Below are 25,390 nucleotides of genomic sequence, written 5' to 3'. Positions count from 1 at the left end.
TGATCACAGTAATTCATATTCAAATACTCAACATGTTTATTCAGGGCACTGATTGTCCCAGATGTGCTAGTGTATTGTGAAAATACATTAAGACTAATTTTTAAATATTTAAAATACTGTTTTCACTGAGTAAACTGTGGCATTTCCAATTTCTCAAAGAGAGTTCTTTTTGATTTGAAGTTAGTTCCTACAATGAAGGATGATATTGACTGAAGACTCAATGTCACAGTCAGCTATGCTTTTCCCAAGGCAGTCTCATAATCATTCAGGTAGGAGCTCTGCGAGGAGCAATCACATCAAGATCCTTGGCTCTGATCAATCAGTGCTTCTCTCTCTCTCTCCCTGAAGGGAAGTTGGGGGGAGTGCTACCCTAACAGGTCCACTCCATCACGACAGCTTTTGAAGATCACAGGAGCACACGTTTATAGAAGAAGTGGCAAACTTAAAGGTGATATTTTCAGGGCAAAAAAAAAAAGTTTTTCTAAGGCATTGTTAATAGATAATCATTCAACCAGGGCTTGAAGCAAGAGTTTCCATCTTAGGTCACATTTTGGTTCTAAATCAGCTTCCATCTGGAAGCAAGTGCCTGGTGTTGTGAGCCCTGGGTTAGAGATGATGAGGGCTAGATATGACCTCCTCACTTCTGATATGATTCTGAGCCAATGGATGAACCTAACTTTGGGTTGCAGTAACCCTGTTCATAAAATAGAGGTTACTCATTTACTGCACCTGCTTTCCATAATTTGTCCTGTAAACCAAGAGTGTCTGATACAGGTTGTCATCAGTTTAGGAAGTTTATTTTGCCAGGGTTATGGATGTGCCCAGGACACATCCTCAGGAAGTCCCGATCACATGTGACCAAGGTGATTGAGACACAGCTTGGTTTTGCACATTTTTGGGAAACATGAGACATCAATCAATATACGTGAGATGTACGCTGGTTTGGTCTAGAAAGGTGGGACAATTCGAAGTGTGGAGGGGGCTTCCAGGTCACAGGCAGACAGTCTGGATTCATGAAACAATACGGCAAAGGAAGCAGATATGCATTTGTCACGAGAGCAGAGGGAGAATTTCGAGTTTTGCCTGTCCATCGTCCCCAAGGAACTGCCTTGTGGACAAATTGTCAGGGAGGTAGGTAGCTGCTCGTCTTTGTAGCTACCTTGTTTAGGAATAAAATGGGAGGCACGTTTGCCTGACACAGTTCCAAGCTTGACTTCTCCCTTGCTTTAGTGATTTTGGGGTCCTGAGATTTATTTTCTTTTCACAGTCCCCATGAGAGACATACAGCACTATTTCTAAGACATCAGCGTAACAAGTAGGTCAGAAGATTTACAACCTCCTTGTCAATCTTCAACAGAGGATGTTTGCTGTGCTATTTCAAGTTTGATAGTTACTCTGGAAGCATCTGAACCCAAATTAGTGCATACAGACACATACTTTTAGGCCTGTATTAGTCAAGGCTTTTCCTGGATAGGTCTTTAGATTCCAGAGAAAGTACAGAAATAATACCGATGAACAACGTATTAGAATATTCTATTTGTGGTGATGTCAAAATAGATACATCTAAATATCCAGGCTCTAAAAGTAGGGCACTGTAATTTACAATTAATTTCAGAACTTCTTATTTCTTGCCTTACAATCATTATTCCCAAGGTGATTCTTATTAGGTTCTCATTAAAAATAGCAAACACTGAAATATCAACAATACAAAATCAGAAAACAGGAAACTAATATGAGCTTTTTGACTAAATATTCATCAGAATTAAGATTCAGCAGCTTGTAAATACGGCAGGCATATCTTCACACTGGAGCTCACTGGTGGTTTTCTGTAATGAAGGCTGGAGCTTGTCAAGAAAGTTACTAGAACCTGGTAGGGAAGACATCGTTTTCCGTTAGGATGGAGATGTTTAAAGTGGGTGTTTATGCTTGTAGCCATTTGGACAAAACTTGTGGTCTATTTTTCTCCAAACCACACTGCAAAGCTAAACTCTACAGATTGTAGGAGAGAAATGTAACTACATGGCATATGAAAACAGGATCTTCTATTGAGCCTTACGTTTGCTTTTTGTTGTGCTGGGATTTTTGCTGTGGTACAACAGAAAGCACTCTCATTATTGTACAAATACCATCATCATTTATCATAGGGAAATGCTTCTTCATGTGAGCACTTAAGAGCACCTTTTCTCTTCCATCTGTGAGATCCTAAAACCAGTTGATGAAGGGGCAGTGCAGGGGTTCAGGACTAGGCTGGGCCATACAGTGAGGCCTCTGTCCCTACGAAAAGTTTTAAAGTTAGCCAGGCACGGTGGTGCATGCCTGTAGTCCCAGCTACTTAGGGGGCCGAGGTGGGAGGATTGCTTGAGCCTGCGAGGTTGAGGCTGCAGGGAGCCATGACTGAGCTACTGTATGCCGGTCGGGCAACACAGCAAGACCCTGTCTCAAAAAAAAAAGAAAAAAAAAGAAAGAAAGGGATAAGGAAATCTTCAAGTATGTGAAGAGCCAGGTAGTCACCATACCCACAACACACACCCACCTTGAAACACACTCAGAGAAGACTCTATCAAGCAGAGGTCCAAGCCGCACTGCACACTGAGGTATCTGTGATGGCCTATACCTGCTTTTGCTTGCTACCCTTGCTGTGGTTTCAGGAAGTTTTCTTTCCAGGTGCTACCCTATAAAATTAGACTGGACCACAGACAACCCACCACATAAGCGTTTGGTTTTGCTTCACCTTGCTCCCCAACAATTTCATGATGGGTTCCATTTAGGTCACTTCTAGGAAATGAGTCAACCGAAACATGAAATTTTTAAAAAAGAGTGATATATGTCCACAAGATCAGTTCATTTTTTATTTTGTAATGAACATTTAAGATTCATATACAAAAGCTAACAGAGCAGTAAGTCCAGTCATGAAATACATACAAGGAAACAGAATGGAAAATAACTCAATTACAGTTTCTCACCACGGAAGCACGACACGCTGGCTGCAGGGAGAGGTGGTCAGCGTTTCAGAGACAGCAGCACTCAATGGGCCGAGTGAGAACGTCAACAAAACAGTTCGTTTTAACATCTCTTTTCCTTTCTTGGCTATTGTTCAGTTAGTGGGTGGTGTGGGGTGGGGTAAGAAATGTTTCTTTTCCCTCCCAAAAAAGTTAAGCAGTTAATTTTTTCCCCAGGGAAGTATTTTGTGTATCTAACATGTGATGTATCTGTTATTAATCTGCCTGCATAATCGTTTGCCTATTCTATTCTTCATGTAAGAACATGCAATACTTTCCTAATTTCAGAACAGTAAGAATTATCAAAGGCAATTCATTTGGTACATAAATGTCCGAGTTTCCTCATCATGAAAAATGTGCTCTTCGTGATCTCTGTTTCTCGCAGTATAGTTGGTCAAGTAATAATCATGGAGAATTTCCTAAAATATTTATTCGCTGGGAAAATTTGTATGAAATGACGAAGTATAAAAAACGTTGTCAGGTAACACTTGAAGCAGTTAAAAATATACTTATCTTGTTTGTAAACTATCAACGTCTGATACTGGGCATCTGAGTGTTAGTCACCATATCCTGTTTTTCTAGAAAGTTGTTTGCTCGATTTATCAAGGGGACATCTTGGAAACATCTGAAGTTACACATAGAAACATCAAGGCAATATTATTTGTACATATTATTAAACATGCAAAACGTTCCTGAAAGATAGTGTCCACATACGGTACCATTTCGCTGAAGTATGGCTGTCTTGGAGTTTGGGAGTGCGGCACGCTATTTTGGAGAGGCGGCTCCTTTTATCACCGGCTCCCTATTCAAATACGTTGCCCAGTAAACCAAGTTGAATGTGCCAAACAAGACTGGGAATACGATTCGGGACATTTTGTCGATTTTGCTGATACTGTTGTAAGTCTTTTTGCTTTCAGAAGTCTTCTCTTCGGAGGGTTTTACTGAGACTGAAGTTGTATTAGAGGTCCCCGCTGGGGTCTGTTCCTTCGGGATGTTTGGCGGGTGAGACAGCTTCCCAGTTGTAAAAGCATTTGTTGACTTATTTAGTATGACTTCACGCTTTTTCTGCAAAATATAGTAGGAACATAAAGACACTTGAAGGCAATGGTCAGCTCACCTTGGCATTCTAAAGGTAGCTCTCTCAAAAGAGAGAAACCCGTGTAGCCTGGGAGAGGGCCCTTCTCCACTGATGCCTCCAGGTAGCCTGCAGACTGCACACACATGAGAGCCATGGCTGCTATTAAACTCTGGCAATACCATTACTGGGCATGTACCCAGAGGAACACGGATCATTCTACCATAAAGACGGATGCATGAGAATGTTCATTGCAACCCTTTTCACAATAGCCAAGACATGGAATCAATCTAAATGCCCATCAATGACAGACCAGACAAAGAAAGCGTGCTACATATACACCATGGAGTACTATGCAGCCATAAAAAAGGACGATAAAAAGAACGAGATCATGTCTTTTGCAGGAACATGGATGGAGCCGGAGGCCATGATCTTTAGCAAACTAACACAGGAACAGAAACCCAAATATTACATGTTCTCACTTACAAGTGGAAGCTGAATGATGAGAACTTATGAACACAGAGACGGGAACAACAGACATGGGAGTGGAAGGTGGGAGGAGGGAGAGAAGCAGAAAAAGTAACTATTGGTTACTAAGCTTAGTACCTGGGTGATGAAATGATCTGTACAATAACCTCCCGTGACATGAGTTACCTATACAACAAACCTGCGTGTATACCTCCAAACCTAAAATAAAAGTTAAAAAGTCTGGCGTTTCTCAAGATCTTGGCATAAATAGAATTGGGACTTTCCCCTGTGAGGGAGCCATCATGTCTCTACCTCCAAATGCACCAGCGGGAAGGAATAAGGTGTGTGGATTTGAGGGGGGCCCTAAGGCGTGACCTCCTGGGAAGGAGGAAGGAAGCGATTAAACATCATGGTACAGAATGCACTTTTGGGAAGGCGCCTTCCACTCAGCACAAGGCTTCTGAGAATCGCCCACGTTGCTGCACGTATCCATCATGTCCCCCTTTTCATGGCTAAGTGATGTATCTTTATATGAATGTGCCACCGTTTGCTTACTCTCCTATCAGTGGTCACCTGGACTGCTTCTAATCTTGAATCTTATGGATTAAGCAGCTATGAACATTCTTGTATACCTTTTTTGTGAAGATATATTTTTCTTTTTTTGGATATGAAATTCTAAACAGGTAAGATACATTATGGTGGAAGAAATCAAAATAGTGGATGTGTTTGGAGAGGCAGGTCAAGCACTGCCTGGGAGGAGCACGAGGAGCCTTCTGGAGGCCAGTGATGTCCTCTACTGTGGCAGGGATTTGCGTTACACGCAACGTGCATATTGTCCACACTCAGCAAACATGCCGTTAACACTTGTGCATTTTACACTATGAATTTTGCTTCAAAGGAATAAAACAGTAAGCTAGTATTAGACTCTAGTTAATGACATGCATGCTGGTATGGAGTGGGGAATGCACTGCCATCTGAAATTTATTTGAAACGTAGCAAAAAATAAGATGGATTGGCCGGGCACGGTGGCTCACACCTGCAATCCCAGCATTGTGGGAGGCCGAGATGGGAAGATCACCTGAAGTCGAGAGTTCAGGACCAGCCTGACCAACATGGAGAATACCTGTCTCCACTAAAACTACAAAAAAAATTAGCTGGGCATGGTGGTGCATGTCTGTAATTCCAACTACTCGGGAGGCTGAGGTAGGAGAATCGCTTGAACCCAGGAGGCGGAGGCTGCAGTGATCTGAGATTGTGCCGTTGCACTCCAGCCTGGGCAACAGGAGTGAAACTCCATTTCAAAAAAATAATAATAAGCTTTGTGCAGTGGCAGTATCATAGCCAATGAGGTTTACCCGGGGCGCGATTATTACTAATTGAAAACTTTCCCAATACCCCGCCGTGATGACTTGAGATACAGTCAGCATTGGCAATTTTCTACGGAGACTGATTAAAAACAAAAATAATAACAATAATAAGATAAGATGGATTGAAGATGGGCGTATTGATGGACAGATAGAGAGGTGACAGATGGGGATGGCACAGGCATAGGTAAACGTTAACAGCAGACAGGTTTTCCCTGGGAACCTCTTCAAGCATTGCTGTACATTTAAAAATGTGCACAATAAAACGTCAGAAAAACTGTGTTCCATCACTAAAGTAATATACTCTCGTTAACTAAAACTTGAAAAACACAAGCTAGTAAAGAAGATAAATCAACCATTAAGAATAAGATGAAAAGCAGAAAGGCCAAGCCTGGAGCCGAAGCCAGGGAAACAGGTGAACCAACACCAGGCCAGGACCAGGGGCGCGCGGAGCCTCGTGTTGCCGTCCCGCGTTCCTGCCGCCACGTGAGCACTCACGCGGATCCGCCAGAAGAAACCCACCAATGCCCGTGACTGCTGAGAATGGTTCTCTCTCTGGGTGGAACCAAGGGAAGGGAAGGCCTCTAGAAGCTCCTCTCTGTCCTGAGAGTGTGGGTTTTTACTGGGAAGGAATGTGCAGTAGGGGTGTGGGTGGGGTTGGGTGGCAGGGAGTACCCGCCTGGGACTCAGCGTAGTCACAGGGTCTCGTGGTAGACATGGACACGCACCCCTGAATCTACCCGCCTTGCAGGAAGGATGTGTTCCCCAGCTGCAGGCAGTGTGGCCAGGTGTCCGCTCTTCCGGCAGCCAGGCTGCCTGGCGGGTCGTGCCCTTCCAGGGGAAACCAGCCGCATCTGGTGGGCAGTGAGGCAGGGGTGTAACGCCCTGCCCACGTCCCTGACACCGGACAGCTCCGCTGGGCGCCTGCTCCCCGCTCCCCGCAGGTTAGCCTGGGCTCTGCTGGGCCTGCATCAGCCTTCAGCTTCTTCCTCTCTGAATCTCACTGCCTCCTCTTTCCTACCCCGAACGGCCATCCCTGAAAACTGCCTTACGCCCCAAACTTGACGCCGCGTTTGCTCTGGAGATCTCAGCTTGGAACAGTGGCGAACACAGTCTCTCCATGTTTTTAAAGTCCTCTCTACTTCAATGGAAGAGCTGACTCGAGTAGGCTGACCCCAGGCTGGCGGACCCACGCTCGCGGCCAGCGTCTGACTGCCAGGTGTGCCGCCTCTGCCTGCAGAAGCACCATGCTTTCCGGCGCACAGAGCCTTCCTGACAACAGGGGTGGGACCCCAGCTCCACTGCCTTCCCCGGAACAAGAGGGTCCTGACGTTCCACAGGCCAGCCCGAGGCCCGCTGATGGTTCTAAAAGACCCTTGCTCCTGTCAGATTAGACAATGCACGTCCCCTTCATCCTCCGTCCTCCCTCCAAGCCTCCGTTCCGAATGCAGATGTGTGGCCATCAGATTGGCGCCACGGGAGGCAGAGCAGTCGGGGTCACTGCCAGTGAGGGCGACACTCAACACAGCCGACCACGAGTGTGCTCTCGCCACTCACCCAGCGCCTCGCGCTCCTCCTAGACTCACAGGCACGAGCCCAACAACCTCAGGGACTGCCAGGGGCTCTGGCTGCTCCCTGACTTCAGACTGGGCTCTAGCCCGCCATCCATCGGGCACCATCTAAGTCCCAGGCAGGTGGCAAACGCGCATCTCTCAGCGACACATTGCGGGGTGTGGGGAATCCCTGCCTCCCCAGAATCCATTCTCGTTTCTCTCCGCGCAGCACCTTCTCTGGCCACCCAGTCTGCAGAAACAAGTTCAAACGCTTAGGCCGAGAACCTCCATCATCTGAGAACACCCTGCTCCCAGTTCCCTAGTCCCTATCACCCAGTGTGGGCGGACCACTCCTGTGGATCTCCCAGCCCCCAAAGCACACCCGCACCAAGGCCCTTCCTCCCATTTCTCCTTTCCTCCCTCCATGAGAGCACCCAGAATGGGTCCCTTCGGGACTTCCTCCAGCCAGGGAACTAGGCTTGCAAGTGGGGCTACTATCCTGAAACTACAGCGGGGTGGGGGGGGGGGCTCCTGGCGGTTGGAAGAAGCCAGAGGCCAATGGGCGAGGCAGACCAGAACTCCTGACGGCAGAGTCAAGCCCTCGGCTGTGCGGGGATGGACCCAGGTCTCTGGGTGGAGCCCGGGCTCCAGCGGTGCTAAAACTGGCTTGTGGCCCCTGGCTGGGAGTCAGGACCTGCGCTTCGAGACCTCTGTAATGGCTTCCAGGACTCCCTTCCTGCTGATTTTCCAAAGGACAGATTAAATTTTACTTTCAGGTCACCCTGACGCTCTGATCTCCTGTCCTCTCAGCACAGAGATGTATTTGCGCGTTTGTTTTCCGCCCGCTGTGATTAGCAGTCCATCACATGCTGCCTTATTTACTGTTGATGTACATTATTCTTGTCTCCGCAAGGTACCAGTGCAGCTTGGAATCTTGGTCAATTTTTTTTCTTCAAATGTTCTTAAGATTTGGGCATAAAATCCCCCTTTAAATACGCGATGGTTATTTGCTTTGAACCCAGTTAACGCTTTAGCAACAATCGCCTGATGTAAGGGGGTTAAGTCAAGTACTGAGTGGGGCTGGGTGTGCTTCGCTGATAAACTCCTTCCATTAAGCTGATGTCCCCTTCTCGACCTGAAGGCCACCTGAAGAGGACACCCGGCATGGAGAAATGGTATAAAACGCACGGAGGAACAGATTCCACAATTAAAACCGGACAAGCCGTCCCTCAAGAGGCAGGAGTCACTTCGGCAACATAATAGGCTTGAATATAAACAGGCCCAAGCCACTCACATCACATCACCTTTCGCTGGAGTGAAATGGGACCTGTTGTCAGTAAGACTCTGTAAGGGCCTTGAAAAAAAAGGGAAGGAGCATTTGGGGGCAGGTGGGGATGGAGGAGCAACAGGCAGTACCTTGATCTTGGCTGCTTCCAAGGCCTTTTTGCCATCCCAGGCCCAGCCTCTCTTGGTGAAGTAATTGACCGTGGCAAACTCTATCAGTGCGGAGAAGACAAAGGCGTAGCACACGGCTATGAACCAGTCCATGGCGGTGGCGTAGGCCACTTTGGGCAGAGAGTTCCGGGCGCTGATGCTGAGGGTCGTCATGGTGAGCACCGTGGTGACCCCTGTGGGGGTCGGATGGGGCAGAGTGAAAAACGGAAACAGAGGTCAGTGCCGGCCCCGGGGACCCCAGTGCAACATAACCCCAAGTGACCGACACGAAGGGCACTAGTGATTTTTATTTCTGGGTTTTTGAGACAGAGTCTTCCTTTGTCGCCCAGGCTGGAGCTTAGTGGAGCACTCTTGGCTCACTGCAAGCTTGGTGCCCCAGGTTCAAGCAATTCTCGTGCCTCTGCTGCCTGAGTAGCTGAGACTACAGACAGGCGTCACCACGCCGGGCTAATTTTTGTATTTTTAGTAGAGATGGGGTTTCGCCACATTGACCAGGCTGGTCTCAAACTCCTGGCCTCATTCGATCTGCCCGCCTCGGTGATTTTAATCTAGCCTGTGCCTTCCCCTACTGTTCTGCTAACACCTAGCACATTCACAGCACTTCGATGACTGGTGACGTTCTGTGTCCTGACTGTCCTTTTCCTCTAGAATGTGAACTGAGGAGGCAGGGGTTCAGCTCTGATTTTGGCTCCCACAGCCACGAGCAAAGCCAGCCAGAAGCCAGTGCTCGAGTGAAGCGTTTCTGATGCACTGGGGCAAGATCGACAGAATGACACTCACATCCACACGGCAGCCAGCAGGTGCCTCCCAGTGATTCACCATGCATCTGGAAGTAGTGGGCTCCCTGCAAATGTGAGACAGACTTTCACAGGATTAACCCGACCTGCAATCTTGTAAGAGCCAGAGGGCAACAGAAGCACCGTATCTGAGTCTGGTTCTGGGCATGCCACTCCCTCAAAGAGGGAATAGTGTCCCCTGGAGCCTGCTGGGCAAGGTGCTTGTGGCCACTAGGGAAATTCTGCAGTGACCACACCACAAGGCTGGATCCCTGGAAGGGGACATTCCTCAGGACAGGAACTAGATTGTGTGCCAGCTACTGGGTCCACTGAGCGTCAGACTCTGCTCTAGGTTGCATTCTGGATGGGTGTCGGGATCCCCGATTTGCAGGTGGGAAGCCTGAAGATTTAGAAGTATTTAGCAAGGTGCCCAAGTTCACCAGCAAGGAGGTGAGGCCATGTGCACTGGGAGCCAGGACTGCTGGTCTCTGCAGTTCACATAGCTTCCACCTTCTGACCTTGCCCTCTGCATAAGCGTGCACTTGTGTGGGGGGTGGGGGTGTAACACACCTGCCATTGGTCAAACCGAGTGCCCGCAAAATTCCTACGTTTAAATCCTAACCTCCAGTACTATAGATTGTAACCTTATTTGAAAATGCAGTGTTTAAAGAAGTAATTAAGTTAAAATGAGATCACTGGGGTGGACCCTCATAGGCTGTGACCGGTGCCCTTATAAAACAGGGAACTTTGGAGACAGACGTGCACACAGGGAACGTGCCATGTGAGGCCGAGTGATGCGGCCACAAGCTAAAGAGCTACCAGAAGCCAGAAGAGAGGCCAGGAACAGATCCTTCCCTTGCAGGCCTCAGGAGTCGCCGGCCCTGCCCACACCCTGATCCCAGCCTTCCAGCCCCCAGAACTGTGAGACGATTCCTTTCTGCTGTCTGAGCCCTCGGTGTGTGGACTTGGTTACGGCAGCCCCAGGAGACCAGCACAGCACCAAGGTTGCATCGTACGGCTGGGGTCACGGCCACCATGAGTTTCATTCGATGCCATCCTTCAAAGCTCTACATGTACTCACTGAATGTCATTCCCTGCATGAAATCAACCCTTCGAAAGGAATCAATAGAGATATTTGATTTTTTTTTTTTTTAGAAATCCAGGTAATCACTGTGTTGAGGGGGAAGTCTTCTATGCATGGTCTTAAACAAGCCTCTGGAGTCGTCTTCTTGAGCCTTTTAATGTCTTAATATGCACTGGGAATATCCCCCCCGTCCCCCTCCAAAAAAATACCACCTGTAACAGGCAATATCCTCCTCAGTTTTTTCCTGCCGACCAACTAAATTTCCCCTAAAGATTTTCATCAGGAACAGTAACTTGGGGAGCGCTGCCTAGTCACCAGCCAACTTCCACACCTTCCCGAAACAATGCTGAAGCTCGCTCAGGCCTGGCAGGTGAAGCTGGACTCGTGGCTGGAGACAGAGTGACGATCAGGTGGGAGCAGCCCATGCCATTCCCTCCCGAACTCCCTGGGCCTTTGGGCAGCCTACACTCTGGGGAGCATTCAGATAAAACGTACGCAAATGTTCTCCTGCTTTGGAAAGGAAAGTGCAATAGCAAATGCTGATGTGTAATCGTGCTTTACAGTTTACAAAGACGTGAGCATCCAGGATGACCCTGAGTGGCAAAACTGCCTTTAGTACCTTCCTGAATCTGAGGACTCAAGAGCTTCGACGTAATTAAGACTCAGACTCTCAACTGTGTCTGTTGCGCCAAGGTAGCTCCTGAGTTAGCGCTCTCCGGACTTAGTTTGTGTGTTACGTAAGTAAAGTAATGCTGCTCTAGATTTTCACCAGGTATATAGATTTAATTCGTTACGACTGTATCTCATTGATTGTTATTTTGCGGTTAATTTTAAAGCAGCATGCATATTTCAAAGAAAACTGCCTGGTAACTTACAAAGTCATCCTTTATGAGCACTAACATTCTACGGACTGAGTTACCCTATATAAAAATCTGAAACCTGAAATGCTACAAAATCCAAAACTCTTTGGGTACTGACACGGTGCTCCAAGAAAATGCTCCGTGGAGTTCATTTCGGATTTTCAGATTAGAGATGCTCAAATGGTATCATGCGATTCTTCCAAAATTTTAAATAAGTCTGATACCCGAAACACTCTTGGTCCCAAGCATTTGGGATAAGGGGTGCTCAACCTGCAGAGCAAAATCTGACATAAAACAGGTACGCGCTGACAGTGTCAAACCACACAAGGCTTTTCAACAAGGAAATAACTATCGAATAGACCACGGGATATTCCTTAAATCCTTCTTTAGCGAGAAATCCTAAACCTAATCCTTGACATTCAACTCTTAACTTATTGGTCCACTTGTTTTCCAGGTCACACCACGAAGAGGCGGCACCAGAAGTTTCGTGCCAGTTGCTGCTGCTGCTGTGGGGTGATCAGGGTCAGTGGTAAGACATCGGTGGCCAGGCCTGGCTTAGGGACACTCACCGAAAACTGTCCTGGCTGGGACTGACTCCCGGTTCAGCCAAAAGGACACCTGTGATAAGATCACGGTCATGATGCAGGGGAGGTAGGTCTGGATGACAAAGTAGCCAATCTTCCTTTTCAGGTGGAAGTGAGCTGTCATAACTGTGTATTCGCCTGCAAAGAAGCAAACGACCCCACGTCAGTCCTCGAGCATCTCCACTGCATCCCAGGAGTTCACCAGGAGCCTCCCTTCCCCTCCCGTCGGGCTGGACGAGTGTTCATTTGTGTGACCCGGGTTAAGGAGAGGACACGGGAGGATGCATGCATTCCTTCACAGTCATTTTATAAGTCTTATGACCCCTGGTCTCTGAAGAGCCTTTGCTGATGGACGCTCTTCCTGGGGAAAATCAGATTTGTGTGTTTTACTAATCTCCAGTCACAATCTGTGCCTCTCTTCCCCCACCCGCTTGCCTGCTTCTGCAATTAGGATTTCAGGATTTAGCCTCCCCAGATGCAACTCAGGATTTCACAGGGCCCTGCAGAGGGTGGACAGAGCCCTTGTTTCCAGCCCAGAGGCTCCAGGGAGGTGAGACGACCACTCCTACCGGCCACAGGCTCTGTGCTGGCTGCACCCCGGGCGCTGGGTGAGATGCAGCAGCTCAGGAGACCCTGGACCCTGGCAGCCCACCCCTTCTACCACCTGGCAGAAAGGTGTCGCCTGTTCTCTGAGATCAGGGGCATTTCCTTGGCGATGCCCCAGTGCCTCCTCTGGATTTGCCTGGCTGTGTGGGAGGCGCGAGGGGACCTCCCGCTCATCGCTGAGAATGATGCGGTCCTCACGGTGAACTGGTAAGGAGCTGAGGCGGGTGGCTGTGGTCAGGGAGTGGGAGGCCCGCTGGGCCAGCCTTCTTGCCACCTGTATTTGCCTCTCCCTGGGGAGACGGGGACTGTTCTTTGAGGGGTGCAGGCAGAGCAATTCAAAGAACACTGGCTGAATTGCAAGGAGTGGATGGTGTGGCCGGAGGGCTGGGATGCACCGTGAACGTGGGAGAACAGGCCTGGGGGCTCCCCCAGCACAGGCCCAGTCTGCCTGTTGGAGCAGTGGTCGGCTGCTGCTGGGACATCAGGGTCTGCCCGCACAGCTGCAGTGCTCACTGTTGGGATGGAAGGCCACAGCTCAGCAAAGCCCACTGCGGATGCTTCACTGAGCACAGACTCAAAACATGTCGTATGTCGGAGACAAAGGAACCAGAGCAATCGCATGTGGCGACATCTGCCCTCCACCACCACAGGAGCCAACACTCTCAGCAGAGCCTGGGCAGGCCAGCCATGCCAAGGTGCACTTTTCCCATGGCCCATGGCAGGTGAGGGCCGGTGAGGGAGCAGCGCCGGCTCCAACACCCCAGGAAGAAACGGGCGACGGGGAGGCAGGGGCGTGTTGGTAGTGGGGACTGGACCTCTACTGACAATCCAAGTCTGTGTCTCCTCAGCTCCTGAAGAAGTGAAACGGCATTCCTTTTACAGTAGGGCTTGAAATTACTCTCCTGCTTCTAATTCTTTTGGCAGTAGTCTTTTTATTTTGTTTTATTTTTGAGTTGAGGGTAGGAAAATTTGGCAGTGATTTTTAAAAGACTGTAAAATGCAAATAGGAGTAGTAATCCCAGTTATTAATATTTAAAGAATGACATGAAGCAGCTTCAGACGGGAGCGTCCCCCCTCAGCGTCACAGCTGCTCACCCCAAACTCCTGCTGCAGCACCTTCCACTGGTTTCCACAAAACCGGCCCGTCCCCTCTGCCTTTCCCTTTAGCACAGTAACCAAACGGTGAAGCCATCCTCCCAGACTCTCACAGCTCCCAAGGATGCGCGGCTGGCAGACCCGTGAGTCCACAGGGCGCTGACCCCACGCGTATGCACTCAGGACAGGCTGTGCACTGAACGGCGGGTGTGCTCTGCCAGCTGCAAGGGTACGGTGCCGACAATCAGCCATGCTGATGGTGGGCTTACCTGAGGGCATCCTCTGGGACTTAAGAGCTCATTCTGCCCTCAGAGCTCCCTCCCTCCCTTTAGGCTTTTCTCCAAGGCTGCAGAGGCTCTTTGGAGCTCAAAACCCCCTCCCTTGCTCACGGCACTGCCTGGTGATGTTGACCTCTATGGCTGGGCCTGCCTGCCCTGGAGACACCTGGCCACATAACCTGCAGGCTCTGGAGATGCAATGCATCCTGTTCCTTTGGTCTCCCCACCAACTTTGTGTCAGGGGAAGCCAGGCTGGGATGGGGCTGCACGGGCCCTGCAGGGCTCAGGCCAGCCCGGGGCACATGGCATCGAGAGCGTCTGCTTCCTTCTTGTACATTTCAGCTCTCTGTGAGCTGCCTGGCTGTGCTTTCCCAACCTCAACTCCAGGGAAATCTCTGCACTGTGTATCAAGAGGGGGTGGGGAGCAGGTGACTGGGGTATCTGCAGGAAGCTGTCTAACTTTTCTGCTTAGGGGGCTGTTACATAAGCAGGTCTGCCACCACCTACGGCCACAGCTGGTGCCTCTGTGCGCGGCTGCAAGGAGGGGCGGGCTGGGAGGACTCGCTGCCCAGCTCTCACGCAGCTGTGGCCCATGGAGAGCAGCTGGCCGGGACAGGGTGTGCTTGGCAGCTGTGCCGCTTCCCACGTGGCCCCTGCTGAGGGGTGCCCAGAGCGGCGAGCTCTCCGAGGGTGCGGTGTCCGGCGTGCGCCCGGGAGCGCGGCGCGTGCCCAGCCCTCACCTGTGCTGGTGCTGATGTTCTCGGTGCCCACCGTCTGCCCCATCAGGTGGTACTGGTTCAGTCTGGAGCCGTCTTCCGCCACCACCACAGACTTGGTAGAGCCGTTGGTCCAGACGTAGACGACCTCAGAATTCGGATAGGCATCTGCATGCAGAGGAGGCAGAAAGGGACACAAACGTGAAATCACGCCCCACGTGGAAAACGCAGAAGCTTTTACTAAGCAGCAAGAGAGGATGGGAGGTTTGAAAAGTCAAGATCATGTGACCTAAAGAGTGCGCAGGTTAACTGGACCAGAGCAGACGCCACTGCAGCTCAGCTTCTTCTCAGGGGTGAGGGCCTGGGTGCCAGGCTGCTGTCTGGCACTTCCTGGCATGTGTGTGTTTCTCTGCAGAGCACGTGATGGTGCAGCAGGTGAGAACACAGGCTCTGAGACCGGAGTGCCTGGGCCCCTCCAGTTCTGACTTCATAGGTTACTTATTCTCTGTGCCTCAGTCCGTGCATCTGTAGAACGGGGTAAAAACAGCACCCACATCTGAGGGCTCTGGCTATGACTGCATGGCCTACGTCAAGACTTCCGTGCACGAAGCACCTGAAGCAGCACCCGGCCGCATTCCCTAGTCCCAGTCTTCCCCTCTGCAGTAGGCACCTGCTGTCCATGCCATCCTGAGTGTGGAGGTGCTGTGGCAGGCAGGACCTGCACCCCCCAGTGTCACACCTGTGAATATGGCACTGCCCTTGGCGAGACGCACTGTGCATTGGAATTCGGGCTCTGGACCTTGATGTCAGCGCACGTACGCGATTACCCCGGGAGGCCCAGCCTAATCACTGCCCCCTTAAAAACACAGAACTTCCTCCAGTCAGAGAGATTAGAAGCATGACAAAAGGGCTGCCCTTACCACTGCTGGCTTGAGGATGGGGGAAAGGGGACCAAAAGCCAAAGAGAGTGGGGAGCCTCTGGAAGATGTGACTAGGCTGGGATATATGAATCCGGAGGCTGGCAAAGGTGTTCAAAGCTTAGGGTAGGAGGTTGTGGTGACTGATCAGTTCTGGGAGTCAGGGACTGTATTGGTCCGTTCTCACAGTGCTATGAAGAAATACCCAAGACTGGGTAATTTATAAAGAAAAGAGGTTTACTGACTCGCAGTTTCACGTGGCTGGGGAGGCCTCAGGAAACTTACAAGCATGCTGGAAGGCACTTCTTCACGGGGGGCAGGAGAGAGAATGAGTGTTAGCCAGGGAAACGCCAGACGCTTATAGAACCATCAGCTGTCACTATCACGAGAACAGCTTGGGGAAACTGCCCTCACGGTCCAGTGGCCTCTGTCTGGTCCCACCCTTGGTATGTGGTGATTGTAATAATCCAAGGTGGGATGTGAGTGGGGACACAGAGCCAAGCCGTATCAGGGACCATCTGAGAACATACACATTCATCTAAACAGCGTGTAGGGCACAGGAAACAATCCTTCCCTCACAAGCTGATGAGGAGCTGACTACTCAGTGCCGAATCTGCTCAAGGACGAAAGGCAGCAGGGAGGGGAAGAGAGGGAGAGACGCAAGGAGGGGGACACCGGGGTCCTCTGGGAGTGGGAGAGGTCGGAGGGTGCAGGTGCCTCCTTCAGAGGCCTGGAGGGAGGCAGACAGCAGACTTGAGACACAGATGGGATTCGTGGAGGGTGGAGGCCGCGGCCTGCTCATCCCCTTCCTCAGAGGGACTGGGGACGGCACACAGTCATGGATGGCTCCTCCTGGGCTCGAGCGACATAGTAACGCAGGAGCAGGGGCACGAGCCGGCAGGGACGGCTGTCGGGGGACTGGCTGAGGCCAAGGCCAGCCTGACCTGCAGTCTCACTGGGTGCAAGTCCTGTGAGCCCCTTTCTCCATGGTTGGGGCGTAGGGGTTGGATGATAATCCTTATCTTACAGTCAGAATCCAATACAAGAATCGTTGTAAGTAGAAAAAGACACCTAGAATCAGTGAGTGGCATCATCCTCATTCATATGATCTTGTTTTTCAAACTACTAGTGGATATTAAATGACTTATTGATGGTGTTAATAGCATTAATAATGACAGCAGCAAGAGACAACGTGGTTGCCGCATTTTCACCAGATATCACCAAGATCTGCTCTCCTCACCGCATTAACGGTGGGAAGAAATGACCCCTCCTGTCCATTTCGGCTCCCCTGTTTAGCAACCAGCTCTCAATTCCTTCTCCGTGTCAGCAGTGTGGTATTCAATCTTTTTGCCGTGACAAGAGCAAATGAGGCAATCAGGGTTGCAGTGCATCTGTCATGATTTAGAGCTCTGGAAAACATAAAGCTCACCCGCCCCGACCACACATCAGCAGAGCCAGGCAAGAAGGTCTGACACATTTTCACTCGTGTTGGGCTTGCAGATTCATCCCTGTTTTCCGGGAGGCTCCTTCCCCTGGGCTGACCCTGTTTGTCCTCTGCTAGCCTTGCAAATCCCGACTGGGAAGTGGCAGCGGTACAAATTCGTGAGGTCTTACAGAAACCCGGGGTCTCTGGACTAACTACAAAGGAAGCCAGGCAGGCAGCACGGGCCTGACGCTTACCAGCCGGTGGCCCTGAGCAACTTCTCTGAGCCCTCAGCCTCGATTTCCCCATCTGTGGATGGGAGAAAATACCCCCATCTCCTAGGTCACTGACGACAAAATGGATACGTGAATGTTGAGTGTTTAGCACACACCTGACCCACAACACGTGCTTCATAAACAGCAGGTATCATGGACATAACTGTGTGGGAATGATCTCTGCTTGGTGTCAAATCTAGTCTTATGAAAAGGTCTAGATTCTATGTTAATTTACTTTCTTATTCTTGGTCCAAAGCAAACTCAAGTTTGAGTCCTTGGTCAGCTCAGGTGACTGTATGACTCTGTGTATTCACAACTATGAAAATGCAGTTCAGAATGTAACAGGTGCTTAGAATTCTTTTAATTTGAAAATGTACAGGGTTGGAGTTATCTAAACCCGTCTCTCTCACTTTCTCATTCTTTTTCTTTTCTTTCTTTCTTTCTTTCTTTTTTTTGAGACAGTCTCTCTCTGTTGCCCAGGCTGGAGTACAGTGGAGAGATCTTGGCTCACTGCCTTACTGCAACCTCCATCTCCCGGGTTCAAGCGATTCTCCCACCTCAGCCTCCCGAGTAGCTGGGATTACAGGCACATGCCACCATGCCTGGATAATTTTACATTTTTTATAGAGACAGGGTTTTGCCATGTTAGCCAACCTAGTCTTGAACTCCTGGCCTCAAGCGATCCACCCACCTTGGCCTCCCCTCTCTTTGAAAGCCTGGGTGGGAATCAGCAAAGTAACGGCAGGACAATACCCTGTCACAGCGCCCCAATGAGACCGTCTGCAGCCTCCTGAGCTGAACACCAGGTTAGCACTGAACACATCAATTGTACAACTTTGAAAAACACTAACAGATAAAGGCATTATCTCTGATGGCCTCCTGGACACCCAGTATCTCTGCTTTAAATTGACAGTAAAAATGACATCAGTGGAATTTAGCCACACCCCTTTCGTTGCCCAAGATCAAACAGGAGGCGATGGGGATGAACAGATAACGCATTGGCCCGGGTACCAATGAAACTCCACTCCCATCACTGTGCCACAGTGAGACCTCGCAAAATCACATAGGGTTATGGCTGTGACTCGTCTGACACAGAGAGAGTCAGACCATGCTGTCAGTGTTCACGAACCTAAGGCCAAGATCAGGAAAGTAGGAAAAGACCTGTCACTCTCCCAGCAGAAAAGATCCTCTGCCTTGCAGACAGCGGTGAGAAGTGAGACAGGAGGCTGGGGTGTGTAGGGGAAATCCCCCAGGTAACAATTGTTCACCGCGCGTACACCGATTGGCTTTTTTACCTTCAGTCCATCAGCTCCGTACAATTATTCCAACTTCCTCATGGGAAACAGTGTTTCCCAAGTCATCTGATCTTAAAACTGGTCGGCTGTCTTGGAATCACGTCCCTCTTTTGGCCTCTACATCCACTTTTTAAATCTGGCCGCCACCCTGCTCTCTGCTCCCTCACTTTTTTTTATTGCATTTTAGGTTTTGGGGTACGTGGGAAGAACACGCTAGACTGCTGCATAGGTACACACATGGCAGTGTGATTTGCTGCCTTGCTCCCCATCACCTATATCTGGCGTTTCTCCCCATGCTATCTGTCCCCAACTCCCCACTCCCCTGCTGCCTCACTTCTAACGGCTTTGCAGGAATTCCCAGCTTTTGGTTTCAGCTCCATGAATAGTGATTTTTGCACATTCTTCCTCTGCTCAATCAACACCGCTCACGCTGCCTGCTTTTTTTAAGTTCCGGGATCCATGTGCAGGATGTGCATGTCTGTTGCACAGTGGTTTCCTCACGAATCAACCCATCACCGAGGTATTTGGCCCAGCATTCATTAGCTATTTTTCCTGATGCTCCCCCTCCCCTCACTACTCTGCCACAGGCCCCAGTATGTGTTAGTCCCCACCCGGTCCATTTGTTCTCATTGTTCAGCTCCCACTCATACGTGAGAACATGCGGGGTTTGGTTTTCTGTTCCTGTGTTAGTTTGCCGAGGATGATGGCTTCAGCAAAGGATATGATCTTAACTCCTTTTCGTGACTGCATAGTATTCCATGTGTATATGTGACACGTTTTCTTTATCCAGGCTATCACTGATGGACATTTAGGTTGATTCTATGTCTTTGTTATTGTGAATAGTGCTGCAGTGAACATACGAGTGCATGTATCTTTATAATATATTGATTTATATTCCTCTGTATATACCCAGTTCATGGGATTGCTGGTTCAAATGGTATTTCTGATTTTAGGTCTCTGAGGAATCATCACACTGCCTTCCACAATAGTTGAACTAATTTACATTCTAACAGTGTAAAAGTGTTCCTATTTCTCCACAGTTTTGCCAGTATCTGTTGTTCCTTGACTTTTTAATAATTGCCAATCTCACATGTGAGATTGTATCTCACTGTGGTTTTGATTTGCATTTCTCTAACGAATGGTGATGTTGCGCTTTTTTTCATGTTTTTGCTGCATAAATGTCTTCTTTTGAGAATTGCCTGTTCATGTCCTTTGACTACTTTTTAATGGGGTTGTTTTCTCCTTGTAAATTTGTTTAGGTTCCTTGGAGATTCTGGATATTAGACATTTGTCAGATGGATAGCTTGTAAAAATGTTCTCCCATTCTGTAGGCTGTCTGTTCAAACTGATGATAGCTTCTTTTGCTGTGTAGAAGCTATTTAGTTTAATTAGATCCCATTTGTCCATTTTTGCTTTTTTTGAAACCACTTTTGAAGTTTTTATCATAGAATCTTTGCCCATGCCTATATCTTGAATAGTATTGCCTCAATTTTCTTCTAGGGTTTTTATAGCTTTGGGTTTTACATTTCAGTCTTTCCTCCACCTTGATTTGATTTTTGTATAAGGCACAAGGGAGGGGCCCAGTCTCATTTCCTGGGTATCCTGCCTGCTACTTTGACTCTTTCATACTTGAGCCCCTTCCTATTTGAGTGGTAATGGCAACCTGTCATTTCCCCAGATGAGGCTTCTCTTTTGGCTCAACACCTTGACAACTGATCGGTGCTCATTTGTGTTTTGTTCTGGTTTCCGTTATATGCCTCCTTCTATTCAAATCCTACCGTGTTCAGCTCAAAACATTATCCTCATAATAAATATTCCCATCTATGAATTTCAAATGGTTTCAACTGCATGAAGGCATTTAACCTAATTTTCCAAAGGTGCCCATAATGAACTCCTTGGAAACAGACCAGGGTTCATGCTTCTGTGCTCCTCACTGCATCTCGCTGAGTGCTGAATGCTTAGTGCACCTGCTACAGACTCAACACTTGTGTCTTTCACAAAATTCTTATGTTAAAATCTAATCGTAAATGGGATTGGTCTTAAGAGCCTTTGAGAGGTGATTAGGTCATGAGGGGGAGGCCTCTTAAAACAGGTCTCAGAGAGACCCCTCACTCCTAGCACCATGTGAGGGCACAGTGAGAACATGGCTGTCTGTGAACTGGGAAGCAGACCCTGACCAGACATCTAATCTGCTAGCGCCTTGGCCTTGAGCTTCCCGGCCTGAAGAACTGTGAGAAACACTTTCCTGTTATGTATAAGCCACCCAACATCTGGTATTCTGTTATAGCAGCCTGAAGGAACTCAGATAGAGTGCTCAGATGGGGTGCTGCTGTTACAAATAGCTCGAAATGCGGAAGTGAGATTCACCCCTCATTTCCTGAAATTCTCTCCAGTGCATGACCACCAAAGAAACTTCCAGTTCTAATTTAGTATATATTTTTGTGAATCCAGATGTCAACTCATGACTTAATCAAATATTTAATGAATCACTCCACAAATAAAATGAATAACATAATTTGCATATATATTTTCTCAGTCTTGCTGTATTTAAGTATTTGCTTCCAACTGGACGCCATGCCATTATACCTAAGGAATTTCCTTATTGGCCGAGAAACATCCTTTTGTAAGCTAAGGCTAATTTCAAGATTCGTTGGAATTCTTGAGAGCAGAGATAGCAATAACAGAAATGTCTGTTAATTCTGTTCTGCATTAGACAAACCAGGGCATGTGGCTCATTAGAATAATGACACATGTTGCATTCCCTTGTCTCCTAATAACAGAGAATTGTTGAATTGATTAATTTGAGACTCATGATACTATCCCATTTAGCCTCTGCATGCTCAGATGCCAATGGCATAAGTGAACAAGTTGGCCAAGCATCTATTCTTAGTAAATCTAGAAGATGAAAGACAAGTAAGAAAAACACTTTGTTGAATAACAACTCTCTTACAATTACCATGTGCTGAGCTGAAACCATATAACTGAGGAAAGGTGAAATGTGTACTGTTTTGTAGCTCTTGGTCAACAGTATACAAACAATACAGGACATGTAAATAAAATCATTCTTACTGTTTTTCATAGTAAATATAAATGAATGATCAGTCTCTGAAGCAAATCAAATCAATCTTAATAGCAGGCAGATAAAAATAAATTTGACGTAAGAGTTCAAAATCCCTACTGAGTTCAAGAAGCACTTCTACTGGTTTTAATTTTTATATATAATATGAATCTTACTTTATTTGATTGAATATAGAAAGTGAAGGGACTCTCATTGAATGAGTTAGCTTTCAGTGTGATAAATGATTTAACTGCAGTTAGCTGGTTTTAAGTATGATTAATTTAATAAATAATCAGGTTATCACAGTTTTCTTTACCAAAACATACTTTTGTGCTGCATGCCCTGCTCACCATCACCATTACTTCTGGGTATCACGCCATCACCATTACATATGCGTATCACGCCATCAGCATTACATCTGGGTATCACACCATCACCATTACACCTGGGTATCACACCATCACCATTACACCTGGGAATCACACCATCACCATTACACCTGGTATCACACCATCACCATTACACCAGGGTATCTCGCCATCACCATTACATCTGCATATCACGCCATCACCATTACATCTGGGTATCATGTTGACTTGAACTAAACCAATGATCATAAAGATAATAATCTTTGACTTTTAGTCTTTTGTTTTGATCACATCAAAAGCATAATTTTCATATACAAAGAGTGGCATAATTTCAAGTTGCACAACTCCGCTTCCTCTGAGGATGTAAACAAGTAGTTTTCTTTCAAAGACATCAATCAGTGATGCCCAAATGAAATGCCTCAGGAATCTTCAGAGGGTCTTTTGTTCTGAATAATGATGTCCACAGCCAGCCACCCCATGGGAGCAAATGATTTAAGTAAATCCCAGAGATAGTCCCTTTCCATTATACTGTTTCCCCCACATAAACGTATAGCTTAATCTCTGTACAGCATTTAAACATCATAGTTTGAAAAAGCTGAATTATTTCCATCTAACCTAACTTTTAGCTCATCACACATACTTCTTCTCCTAATTCCAAAAATCTCTTTGGAATGATGGAAGTAATATCAGACGCAATTCTTGAAATCAAAACAGTTTCTGCGTCCAGGAACGACAGAGTGTCCGCTGTTAGGTAGCACCCATTATCTCTAGATGTCGAATGAAAAACTACTCCCTGAAATCCCTAGAGAGATGCAAAGACGGGAGTTGCCACTTAAGAGGAAGGAATGGCTTTTCACTGAAGAAGCTGGAAGGCAGCTGATGCTCAGGAAGGACCCCTCCATCTCCCTGGCTTGAAGACCGTAAGGAAGAGTCTGGAACTATCAGAGCAGCTGCTGGAGAGTGAGGTGCAAAATCCTAGAAGGAAAAGAGCCAGGAGGGAGGCCCAAAGTGATGTATACAGACACACATCATCTGTCCCCAGATCTCTAGCTCACCCCTCAGTTATGCATATGTATGTGGGGAGCAGAAGCCTACCAGCCCAACCCCAGCACAAGGACCACCTGCGTTTCATGGCTTGCCTGCCACAGGAAAGACAGAGCTTGGAGTTTACACTCAGCCAAGTTAACTGGCTTAAAAACAAATAAATAAAAACGAACCCTAAATTTAACAGCATCCAGAGCCTGTGCAATATAACAATAAAATATCCGGAAAGCAATTCAAAATTAATATACGTAAAAGAAACAGAAAAAAGGACTCATGCTCAAGAGAAAATGCAATCAATGCAGAGCAATCCAAATAGGATTCAAATGATGGATTTAGTATATAAGAATTTCAAAGCAGCTGTTATACATATGCTTAAGACTAGAAAAGAGAATATGTAATGTTTTATAATAAAAAATTGCTGTCATAAAAAACTAACAGTAAATCTTAGTAGAGAAATTGAAACCTTAAAAGAATCAAATACAAATTCTAAACCTAATAAATATCATAGACTGAATAATGTATTTACTGTTTAGGCTTAACAACAGATTGGAAAAGACTGAAGAAAGACTCAGTGAACTTGAGGCACTAAATAGAAATTATCCAATATAAAAAATATAGAGGGAAGACAAAACATGAACGCACTCCTAGTGATCTACAGGATTATACCAAAAGGCAGAGTACATGTAATTAGAACCTCAGATAAAAAAGAGAAGGAAGATGAGACAGAAAAAAAAATTAGAAAAAATAACAGCCAAAATGCCTCAAATTTGGTGAAAGACACACTTAAGAGTCAAGAGCCTCAGTAAACCACAAGAAGTATACATTAAAATGAAAACAAATCGAGAAAGATTTCCACTTTCAGACAGACAAAAACACATTTTTCTCTATTCCTCCCACTAAAAGTAAGTATCATACACTTATATTTATAAATAAAAGTACATATTATGTATAAAATAAATATAGGAAGAATCTGAATGATAGAAAGAAGCAGGCAGACAGGCCTAGGGACCCAAGGGATGGCCCTGTGGTTTCTGTCTGGTTTTCTTCCTGTCTTATACACCCCAGGCTTGGAGCTGACGAAGTTGGCAACTTGGAAATGCCCAGGGGCACAGACAAAGAAAATGTGTGTGATCTAGCCACAGGATGAGAAACTTTTAGACACTGACCACTGTACTCGAACCAAGCACCCCAGAAAAAAAATGCGGCCCCACCCCATTCCAGGCTAGCAAATGCTGAACAGGCAGCTAAGACTTCTGCTTTGCCAGCACCCAACCCACTGATGGAGTGACACCAGAGAAGGTCATATAGTCAGGGGTGGGACATTCATTCCTGCCAAGCTTCAATGAGGCCCATCCCCTGATGGTGATAAAAGCCACGCGGGAAGCCTGAAGTTTCACCTAAACCAGCAGGAGCAACTCCCTCCTGCTCTTTATGGGAGTCAGGTCAGAGGATTAGCAGAGGTTCCAGACTTTCTCCACCACTCGGCAGTAATGAGGCCATGCGTGTGGTGTCGATGGAAGCACTGTGGAAAGTGATAATCACCCCAGCTCCTTCCATCTAGGGACGAGGCCTGCACCCTCCAGCGTTAACAGGGAACACCAGGCACTCTTGGATCAATAGAGGCTAAGCTAGAACCTGATTTCTACCCCGACCCAGTGGTACCGACGCTGAACCACATCTTCCCGTGACAAAGCAATGTCAAAAAAAAAAAAAAAAAAAAAAAAAAAAAGGCAGGTAAAACAGAGGTTTACACAAGATCCAGAGCCTTGTTATTATAATATACAAAATATCCAGGTTCTGATAGAAAATAATTCATCAAACCAAGAATGAGGAAGACCAAACTGAATAAAAAATCAACAGATGCTAAAGCAGAGATGACAGGGATGTCAGAATTACTGGAAAAAGGTGTTTTTACAGCAGCCGTTGTAAAACGATGCAACGACCCATTACAAATATGCAACAAACTTTAAAAAAAACTGAAAGTCTCAACACGGAAACAGAAGCTATAGGAAAAAAACAAACGAAGTTTTAGAACTGAAAAATAAAATATGCATGATCACAAGTCCCTTAGACGAACAAAAAAGGATGAAGGGACGA

The 25,390-nt window shown here is 47.3% G+C and overlaps 1 protein-coding gene and 1 pseudogene across 3 annotated transcripts in view; one reads left to right on the top strand and one right to left on the bottom strand.

Moving 5' to 3' along the window:
* Positions 1 to 2,827: 2,827 nt before the first annotated feature.
* The window catches only part of GABRA5 (gamma-aminobutyric acid type A receptor subunit alpha5), a 66,202-nt gene continuing 43,639 nt past the window's right edge, over positions 2,828 to 25,390 (bottom strand). For all 3 annotated transcript variants that reach the window (XM_074400140.1, XM_039480096.2, XM_074400141.1), the window contains exons 8-11: positions 14,938 to 15,081; positions 12,204 to 12,356; positions 8,876 to 9,087; positions 2,828 to 4,064 (exon numbers count right to left, since the gene is read on the bottom strand). In XM_074400140.1, coding sequence (XP_074256241.1) covers positions 3,765 to 4,064; positions 8,876 to 9,087; positions 12,204 to 12,356; positions 14,938 to 15,081 — 809 coding nt within the window. In that variant the 3' untranslated portion in view covers positions 2,828 to 3,764. The remainder of the gene's footprint in view (positions 4,065 to 8,875; positions 9,088 to 12,203; positions 12,357 to 14,937; positions 15,082 to 25,390) is intronic.
* LOC120368246 (U4 spliceosomal RNA) lies at positions 5,858 to 5,988 on the top strand (annotated as a pseudogene).

This window comes from Saimiri boliviensis, chromosome 5 (assembly GCF_048565385.1).
Source record: "Saimiri boliviensis isolate mSaiBol1 chromosome 5, mSaiBol1.pri, whole genome shotgun sequence".
NCBI classification, from domain to species: Eukaryota; Metazoa; Chordata; class Mammalia; order Primates; family Cebidae; genus Saimiri; species Saimiri boliviensis.
This window is presented reverse-complemented; position numbering and strand designations above follow the sequence as displayed.